General features: G+C 33.2%; 1 protein-coding gene across 1 annotated transcript in view; it reads right to left on the bottom strand.

Moving 5' to 3' along the window:
- The window catches only part of Epc2 (enhancer of polycomb 2), a 148469-nt gene that overhangs the window by 22627 nt on the left and 114913 nt on the right, over positions 1 to 10929 (bottom strand). The window contains exons 4-7 of the mRNA XM_004869992.4: positions 10420 to 10626; positions 4460 to 4608; positions 3406 to 3538; positions 700 to 891 (exon numbers count right to left, since the gene is read on the bottom strand). Of these exons, the coding sequence (XP_004870049.1) occupies positions 700 to 891; positions 3406 to 3538; positions 4460 to 4608; positions 10420 to 10626 (681 nt within the window). The remainder of the gene's footprint in view (positions 1 to 699; positions 892 to 3405; positions 3539 to 4459; positions 4609 to 10419; positions 10627 to 10929) is intronic.

Here is a 10929-nt window from a genome sequence, read left to right on the forward strand (position 1 = left end):
ACCTGGCAAAATTTAAAAATTTACATTGCAAATATTTTGCTATAAAACTGTTGCAATATTCACTAAATATTTTCACAAGTTATAATTTTAGTCAATTCTTCTAAATCGTTTTTAGAATCAAATAGCTACTACTAGAAAATTAGCAAAATTTACATTAAATGTTACAAAAAAGAATGTTGGCAGAATACGTTAAAAAGGTAATTACTGTTGGTCAATATGTATAACTATGTTTAAACATCTTAAAAATACCATTAATCTTGGGCCGGGGATTTAGCTCAGTGGTTTCGCTGTCTGTTGCGCAAGTGCAAAGACCCAAGTTCAATCCCCGGTACCAAAAAAAAACCACCAAAAAAACAATTAATCTTTGGCTCAGTAATTTCATTTCTAAAAACTCATTTTAAAGAAAAGACGCTCACTTTTATAAAAAAAAGAAAACTGAAAACCATGTAAATGTTCCACATCAGAATAAATTCTGTCCAATGGATGGAAAATAATAGAAAGAAAATATTGTTTTTGTGACTGTATATGTATAGTCACACACACACACACACGCGTGCACGCACACACACAAAAACACATGTAGAAAATGTCTAGGTGAACAAAGCAAGAATCAAATCTCTAAGATGTCACTTGTATTTTAAAAGTACAGCAATATCAGAGCAGGAGGACATGTCTTTAAAATAGTTTTAAAACAAGCACCTGTGGAAATTCATCTTCATCTGAGCTGTGAAAGTCATATTGCTTAATGTCACTCTTATTGATCACAGGCAATGTCTCAGGAGTGGGCTGCTGAGATGTTATCAAAGCCTCTGCTTTAGGCTTCTTTGGGTACTTCTTCTTTTGACGAACCACATCAGAAGCCTCTTCTTTCAAAGACAAATGATGAGGGTGCTGTTTACATGACGATTTTTCCCCCAAAAGGAAGAAATGAAAATCATTTTAGAAATCATGAAAAAACTATACTGCTCTTTGAAAAATACACATTTTTATCCTGGAGGTAATTTTATTTTTTAGTATGCAAAAATTATTTTGTGATCATAAACTGAAACGTTTTAGATTTATTTTCTGCAAGTTATAATGAAAAGTAATTATGGTATTTTAGTTTGCTTTTTATATTGTTACTAATAAACTTAATGATTTTTTCAGATTGCTCTATTTTTCAATTCAGTGTTTAAAAGGTATTTAAATTCAATTCTTACTTAAATCCACTATATTGATGAAGAAATCTAGTAATTTGTTTTAAAAAATAACAAATTAGATCACGAATTCATCAATTCACTTCTAAAATTATTTCCAATTTTTAATAATACCCGTGGGTGGTAATTTTTGAGAAAATAACTTATTAGTTAGAAAAAAGCCCCTCATTTTTATGAACAGATAATTACTGTCTGAACTGAACAATAATAAAATGGTTTTCAAGTATCCAAGTTCTATGGAAGTATCTGAGAGGTGATTTGGCAAAGGGACCAACTGAAGAAAGACGGTTCTAGCCCCCAACTCCCTTCCACAGAGTAGCTCTATTTGTTTTAAAATAATAGCTTCCTTTCAATAAAATGGGATGTATCATTTTTAAAAAGTTGGAAATAACTGTTCTGAGCACCAGAGCACAAACAATATGAAAGCGTAAAGTTATTAAACAAGTTATGCATTTCCCTTGGTAGTCTAGATGATAAAACTAGTTTAGGACGGAGTGTGGTGATGCATGATTGTAATCTGAGCTCGCCGAGGGGCTGGAGATGTAGCTTAGTGTGAAGGCCTAGCTTCAATGCCCAATCCTGCAAAAACCAAAAATCCAGCTACATATTTTAAAGTCAAAAATTTTACACAATGAAAATGTTGCTTGAAAGGGAATTATATTTATTTATTTATTCATTTGTTTGTTTATTTATTTATTATTTTTTGTACTGGGGATTGAACTCAGGACCTTGCATTTCCAAGGCAGGTGGCAGAACCACTGAGCTAAATCCCCGGCTGGGAAATTATATTTAGTGAGATATAAATTTTCATATAATGGGTATAATTGTAAAAAGAAAACCCAACTTAGAATCTCCTATCTTAAGGTGGAGAGTGCGACAAAAAAATTATAGTTACGTGTAATGGAATAAGACAATAATGGAGGCAACCATATCTCTAAAAGTAGTATTTTGACAGGCTGAACATTTATTTAGAGAAGATCTAAAATAAGATTCAATATATAATAAAGGCTAGCTGAGGATTTAGCTCAGTAGTTACACCACCTGTCTTGAAAGTGCAAGGACGCGAGTTCAATGCCCGGTACCAAAAAAATATATAAATAAATAAATAAAGGCTAGTTCTGTCAGTAATTACAGATTAAGGTTTTCATATTCTTAATTCCTAACAATCATATACTTAGGAAATGCACTGGCTGATGTAGAATGGATTGTAAAAAATAACTTACAAAATGACATCTGTTGCACTAACTTTTTGTGCTTTTACTGAAAGTAGGATTTAAAGGGAAAAAGGTAGGTGGGCTAGATGCCTGTGATTAATAAGAACCTGGTTTTTTAACTGATTTGAGTAAAATCAAGGAGTCTTCCCATTCCACATTGTTCCTTGGCCTTTAAGAATAAACCCATGAAAAACAAAAACTGTATACATTCTAAAAGATGAATTTCCCATGAACATTCTAAGTCACCTTTAAAGTCTTGCCAGAGTAAGATTCTACTGTCTAGATGATTCAAGTCAGTATCTATTTCTTACTTATATCTAAACTCCTTAAAATTAAAGGCTTTATTTTGTATATATCTCAATTAAATACTCTAATGAACCAAATGAGTATTAAATAAATTAAATAAATATAATTAACTTATCCTAAGAATAAAATAATCATTGAGTCTAGCTCTTTTATTAGGAAAAAATGTGATCCAGAAAATATAGGATTTAAAAAAAATTATTCAAGGTATGTAACAGATAAATGCTGGTTCTTAGCAATGATGATTACTTAATAGTAACTAAGAATAACAATAATAATAATTACTAAGAAAACTCAATAGTCTCAATGAAGTAAGCCTTAAGGTTTAGGTTTTGATGCCTGCCACTATGATGCAGGGTTTGGTAAGACTAATGATAATAACTATACTTGAATTACCCTCATTCTCTAGGAAAGCAGATAATATACTGAAAAACAATACACTTTGGTATCTGAACTCAAATCTTAAATCTGCCACTTATTAGCTATGACACAGAAGTCACACCTAGGTTAACCCTACTTCAAAAGGTTATTATAAGGATTAAGGGTAAACATCAAAAAACTCTTAGCAAAGTGCTTAGCAAATTAAAACATTCATGTTAATTACTTTCTTTCTTAACCACCACTATATTAAGAGCGAAATCTATAACTTTGCTCAATATTATAATACATGGTCCTTTCTAGAGAATATTCACCTTCGTTTTACATTCTTGAACTTTGTGATGATTTCCATTATGAAGAGCTGCTGGAGTGGTATATAATTCCTTTTCTGATCTACTGATTTTCACCTCATTAAGGATTTCACCTCCATAGTCTCCCAAATGGTATCTTGAAAAGGTAATACAAGGAAATGTTAGTTTAAAGATAAAAAAGCCCCCAAACAATTATGTTACAATTAAGCCAACAAAATACAGCTAACAGATTTTTTTTTTGGTACCGGAGACTGAACTCGGGACCTTGCACTTGCAAAGCAGGCTGCAGAACCACTGAGCTAAATCCCCGGTGTAACAGATTATTTTAAAAGAAATAAAGCAGCTCATATTTAGGATTCAGTAAAAATAAACCAAAAAAAAAGCCTACGGTACACAGAAAACAAACTTTCTATACTCTGTATAAATGGCTTACTTCAGCAATCATAAAATTCCTTTAGGTTTAGATTAGTCAATGCAGAAAAATACATGAGGGAACACATTTCCAAATACAACTGAAACAAAACATTTTGTCTTCCTAGAAAGTAATATCTATTCATTTCCTTTAAATTTTAATAGAAATTTTAATTCGAGCATGGTGGTGCATGCCTGTAATCCCAGCACTTGGGAGGCTGAGGCAGGATGAGCACTTTGAGTCTGAGGCCAGCCTGGACTACACAGTTTGAGACCAGCTTGAAGACTTTGTTCTCAACCACCCCTCTACAAAAAAGAAAAAGAAAAGGAAAAAGAAATACAGAGAACTAGACAACATGATTTCTAGGTTTTTTCCTAAATAAATTTGATGATCCTGCAAAAATAATGTTTATTAAAAGGTCTTTTTCATATACCAAAATTCTTCCAAATTTGCAATTCAAATTAATAGCAATCCAATTTTTTTAAAAAACTAGTAACTTCAAATCTTTTTTAATAAAGTGGAAATTCTGCTGGAGAATCAATAAACTGTCATAAAGCTTAGGCTGTCTCACTCTCCAAAATTTATTTGGGTTAGTTTGTCCATTATCAGGCTAAAGCTGGCATTAAGCATTAATAGCAATTTTACCTTTTTTCCACAACTTCTAAGGTTAAGTGCAGTAATTCTCGTTTTGTTTTCTCTCTTCTCTTAATCATTTCCAAAATTGTTATGGCTCTACTAAACTCTCGTCTCAGCTTCAACATCTTTTCATAAGAGGCTTCGTCATTCTTACGATTCTATTAAAAACAATAAAAATTTTACAAGAATTAACTCAATTATCCATATTTCCCAGAATCATTCAAAACTTATTCTAATTTTTCCTATAAAATAAAATTTTTACTGTAAAAATGTTAAAAAACCATCCAGCCTATAGTCTCAACTACTCATGAGGCTGAGGCAGGAGAATCTTGAGTTTGAGGCCTGCCTGGGTAACATAGGCAATGCAGTGAGACCCTGCCACCAAAACAGTAACTAGGAAAGAGAATCTCTTTTTAACTCTGAAAATACTAAGTACAGGCATGTCGCTCTCAATATATATTCAGAAAAAATTGTTGCCAGCTGTTGAAAAGGTAGAATGGCATAGAAAGGATAATTCCAATGTAAACAATTTAAAAAATATTTACTGAAGGGCCGGGGATTTAGCTTAGTGGTTCTGCCACCTGCACCCCAAGCACAAGGACCTGAGATCGATCCCCGGTACCAAAAAGAAAATATTAACTGAAAACAAAGTTTGGTTCATCAAAAATTCATGTTTTGGGCCGGGATTTAGCTCAGTGGCACCACACCTGCCTCACAAGTGCAAGGCCCTGAGTTTGATTCCTGGTACCAAAAAAAAATTCATGTTTTAAAATTATTTTATAGTAGTATTAGATTATTTTTATTGCTGCAAGATTCTAAGGACAGAAGGGTCTGCCAAAATTAAGGTACTTAAACACAGTCAAAGTCAGTTTTTACCTATTTACCCAATTCTGTAAGTGGAGGCTAGAACGTTCACCATACTAAAATGTAAATTTGAACAATGATAATCAAAAATTTCATTTCAGAAACTCAAAAGTAGTATAACAAGTATCTCAAGAAATGATATTACCATGGTTCAATGCCTCATTACAAAATGAAAGCTCAGCTGTAATTAGCTGCATCCATTTGCATATAAAAATTATTTTTAGCCAGGAGTGATGGTACATGCTTAAAATCGCAGCATGCAGGGAGGGTGAGGCAGGAGAACTGCAAGTTCTAGTCCCAACTGGGCAACTTGGTGAGACTCTATCTCAAAATAATAATAAAATAAAAAGGGATGAGAATATAGATCAGCAGCTGGGAGCTCCAGGGTTCAATCTCCAGTACTGCAAAACCAACAACCAACCAACCAACAAACAAACAGAACCAAAAATAACCTATTAATGGAAACTATTTTGTTAACTCAAATATCCAGAGTATTTACTTTATACTGGACACAGAACTATGGTTTACAACAGTCAGGGGTGGCCTGTACCTGTAATCTCAGCACTTTCGGAGGCTGAGACAGGGCATCTCAAATTCAAGCTCAGCCTGGGCAACCTAGGGAGATCTTCTCTCAAAATTAAAAACTAAAAGGGCCAGTGATTTAGCTCAGTGGCACTGTGCCTACCCCTCAAGTGCAAGGTCCTCAGTTTGATCCCTTGTACCAGAAGAAAAAAACTTAAAAACTAAGAGAAGGGCTGGGTACATCCCTCTGTCTGAAGGCCAAGGTTCAATCTCTGTACTACACAGCACCACAAACAAAATAAAACCAAACCAAACCAAACCAAACCACTATTACCCCTTAATCTCTGTCCACACCAAACTGCACTTAACGTTCCATCCTTGTTAATAATTCAATATATAGTAGATGATATTAAAACCTGAAGAATACCAGAGATTTCATAAAGGAAGATTATAAAATAGAAAATAAAAATTTAGGAAAAGTCAAAGTTTTACTTTTTCTTTTGTGGATGGTTTCTTGCACTTGAAAAATCATTACCTATTGTAATATTGTAAATAACCCAAGTCTTATTATGATACTGTGTACAGAATATTTAAAAATACTAAGAAATCATTTTTTCATCTAATCAAAAGAAAACCTTGTTTTACCCTTCAGTATTGTATAATAAAAGGCAGAATGTATTCTAAAGCATGGTTTTAAAGCAGCTTTTTTTGGGAGGGGTATTTAAAACATAATTATCTTCCATTTAAAAAAATTAACATTATTAACAGAAAATACTAAAGTGCCTACTGTGTGCAGGGTATAGCATATGCCCTCTAACCTCAAAATAAAAATGACAGGCATACAGAATCAAAAGAAGAATAATAGTACAAGACTTTATGGCACTGGCAGTTGGTAACAGTCACAAGTATATGAGAATCTTTAAAGATTGCCTATTCCCCCGTCCTTCAGTGCTCCTCTTGGACTGATCCTGCCCTGTCTTACTCATTTCCTCCTATGCTAAGACCCAAATACCAACTCTTCCTCACTCTTCCTTTTCCCAGTCCTGTCCTTTCTACTACAAAGTTTAAAAAAAAAAAAAAAGACCATTATTTCCATACAGTTTTATCCAGAATCATTCACGGTTAATATTTTACAATGCTTTATCTCTCCATGTATATACATAAACACATACACAATTAATAGTATTTTTGAAATTTCTGAGAAAATATGAGATGTAATGCCCCTGTGTTTTTTCTAAAAACACATGTTTTATGTAATCAGGTACTAAGAAAATCTGGAAATTAACACTGATAAAATCTCATTAAATTCTCAGACTTTATTCATATTTTGTCAACTGCTCCACTATTGTCCTTTATAGTAACAAATATAGTTACTAGTATCAAGGACATTAATGGGACAACAAAAATTTTACTATTAAAATTTATTAATAATACATTTCTTGGAGTATAGGATTGGATTCCAGATGAATAACTGTATTTAGTTTTCTAAATGCTTCTTTCACCATCAATGATTTGGAATAGTTCCTCTGTCTCTGTGTGCTGATTCTGAACCCGATATTCTTAAAGAATAGAGACAATTTATTCTGTGGGATGTTCCTCAAGTTTCATTAATGTTTTTCCACGGTTAAATTCAAGTTTTGTATTTTTGGTATAAATATCATAGAAATGATATTATGTTCCTCTAACATCAAGAGTTAGGTGATAATACCTGTCCTATTATGGCTAAGCGATTGATTACGATGGCATTTGCTAGGTTTCTTTAGTTAAATATGATTTTTTCCTTTTAAAGGAACAAGTATATTGTGGGAGTAAATGACTATCTTGTTTCTCATCAAATTCTCTGCCATTAGTTTAGTGTCCACTGGTTTTAACTTCTACCTGAAATAATTATTACTATGGTGGCTACTGACTGGTTATTTTCTAACATTTCACCAGCATTAATAGTTTGCAAATCTATTTGAAAAACTTTTCTTCTCCTTCTCTTTTTTCCATCATTTATGTCAGTATGGACTCATGGGTTACTCTATGGGTTACAGTCCATCACTCTCACTATTTTAACCCTCAAACTTTCCCCATTCTGATCAGTGGAATCCCCTCTTCAAGCTGGCCCCTCTGTCCTTCTAATATGGCTCCACCATATGCTTCAATCACATTCTCGTTTTCTGATACAGAAGAGTATTTCTTCCAGGCTTATCTTTATATTTGTTTTTGCTATATCAATATTAAAAACAATGAGCTTATATTGACACTTTTCTATTCTCTTAAAATGGCTCTATTAATGTATTCAATCAAACTTTTTACCCTTTCTTACAACTGTTTCTGTTTGGGCCAGCTCTTTTCTTCCTTTTCCAGTTACATATTATAGTTCTGTACCTATTGCCAAATCTCAAGAGGTGACTCTCAAACGTCTATACTTTAGAATTAACTGCAGATCTTTTTATAACCAAGGATGATTCACAGGTAATTGTTATGCACAGTCAGAACTAAGAACGACTACCCTGGTAATTTCCTTTTAACTACCTTATTTCTGGGCCTCACAGAGGGAGGAGAGAAGGCACAGATATTAAGAGCTGTATCCATGTTGCTAAACATATTAAATGTGTATGCTGATTCAAGCCATCTCAATTAGTGCATTTAGACAGGATGGTGCCGTAAGACTATCTCATTTTAAAACATCTTAATGTACTTATGCACATCCAAATTAAATACTTTGGTAAATAAAAATTAAATTATAAGCACCACTCAGTGGTTTTGCCGCCTGCTACTCAAGCGCAAGGACCCGAGTTCGATCCCCGGTACCAAAAAAAAAAAAAAAAAAATCAAATTATAAGCACCAAACATGTTTTAGAAGTCTTCTGGCCTTTGCATCTACTATACAAGTATTTTTAAGTTTACAGAAATAGAAAAAGAAATTGCTTTTGTTAGCAGTACTCATTTTTTGTGTACCTTAGTGTTTTCCCACTTTCTGATCAACTAGGGAATATCCATTACTCACTGAGTGCTTTCCCATCTTTCTCATTTTGAAACACATAAACAATTCTAATTAGCAAAACTGTATTACAGGGAATAGTGTTTTTAGTTCTACAACAAAAAAAGAGAAAAATCAAAAATAAAAGAGCATCAGAAAAGAAAATGTATCATTCAGGAGAGGAACACAAAATAACAAAAGGGTAGGATCAGCGTGTCAAGAATGTTTAAACATAAGAACCAGCTGCTAGTAATTCTCAATATAAAAACAAAAAATAAACCATTTTAAACATTATTTATATGCCAATAAATATTACATATTTAAAGTATTTTATACCCATTCAATAAAGGAAGTCCAAAAATATTTTTCCTTCAAAAGACATTGCTAATAGTCATGTGTTTCACAATGTATTCAAGTCAACTACATACCTTTTAAAAGCAACTGCTTCTTCAGATTCTCCAATGGTCAGATAAACCTCTCCTTCGATTCCTACAGTTCACATTTATATAGTTTCACCATATTTACATGCTTTCCTCATTTTAGTTTTTTCTAAGAAAGGTGATACATCTTCATAAAATATCCTAGATTCCTTTAGCTAAGAACCAGAATGCCACACTGAAAATTAAGCCTGAGTTAAGGAAAGTCATTTACATTTGGGAAATCCATCTTCTAATATTTAAGAAAATCAAATCCACACGAGTTATAAAAATCCTGGTTATTAATCAGGAGGAGAGTTTTTACTAACATATACTACCCTTAGCAGCTGTCATGCTTCATAGCTGTTCACAGCTGACAAAGACAAGCATTCAGTGTTAGGAGAAACAAGAATCCACAGAAAATGCTTTGCTTCCAACTATAATTCTTCATGGTTTTTACATTTTATGTTCCTGATTCTTTGCAATGTTAGATAATGTGTTACCATGTGTAGTAGTCATTGTTAATTATGAGAAATGTAAGGTAATGAATACCTTATGGAGTAATGCTTTCCTCTATACCATATCATTCCACAGTGTGAGATTCTGCTTCTCTTAGAATTTTGGCTCACATTGCTTCTGAAAGCTAGACAGGTACAAGTCCATCAACTTGAAATCTGAGACAACTGTCAATGCCACTGTTACTCTTGACTCTGCTGGGCTTGAAAATAAACCTTTCTCTAATTCCCATGACCTCATAATAGCTAGAGGAAGCAAGATCCATTTTTGCTTGAAGGAACTAGATATCGTTTTAAAGGAACTATAAGCTCATAAATGACCAACACAGAAAAGCAGCATTATTTAAAATTCTCAGCTGCCCAAACAGAAGAGATTCATGACACAGCTATAGTTTACTGAAAAACTCAAAACTTTCAAGGTATGTAAGGACACAAAATTTTTTATATCATGTCAACTTCAAGCCTAAAATAGTATAATCAAATTTATAAAAGGTGTGGACAGTAGATAAACATTGCAAACAAATGGTCAACAGAAACAACTGATGAACAGGATTTCGGAAGTTTATCAATGTCCTTAACTCCCATTATGTTCAAATTATTCAAAATTATTCAAGTTCTTTGGCAAAAAAAAGATTGGCTTTAAATACTATTGTTACACTTAATTATATCTAATTTGCACATTACCTTTCGAGTTTGCATTTTCTCCGTTCTTCTCCGAAAGGCAACATAAGGGTCATTGTTTGTAGAGCCGTCTCTTTTCTCTTGTTTTATCTGAGGAATGAGGGACGGCCCCCTGCAGTTTTTACGTTTTCTCACCCAGTAGTCATATACAGCTTTAATAAGGTAATCATCTTCATTTAGCAGCAGTTTTGCCTCTTGAAGTGTTACAAGCTAAACGAAAAACGCAAGATGCAATGACTACGATGTTTGAAAAAGAGAAATCAAAGTTAAACTACAGCTGTAGGAAAAATATGTGATCCATTCTAACAGTTATAGTGAGATTATGATGGCAGGTGAAGACACAATTCAATTTAACAAAGGATTATTAATTAGGAGATTTAGCCACCAATATTCTGCCATAAGAGGCAGTGGTTCTACTCCATACAAACTCAACAGAGGTTGATGAAAGACAGTTGGGAAGACAATAGATTGTTGCATCAGGCAAATCTTGGACTAGAAGTCATTTAGAGTCTT

This window comes from Heterocephalus glaber, unplaced genomic scaffold, assembly GCF_053883595.1.
Source record: "Heterocephalus glaber isolate CG9 unplaced genomic scaffold, H.glaber_assembly_v1.0 deba00001097, whole genome shotgun sequence".
NCBI lineage: Eukaryota > Metazoa > Chordata > Mammalia > Rodentia > Bathyergidae > Heterocephalus > Heterocephalus glaber.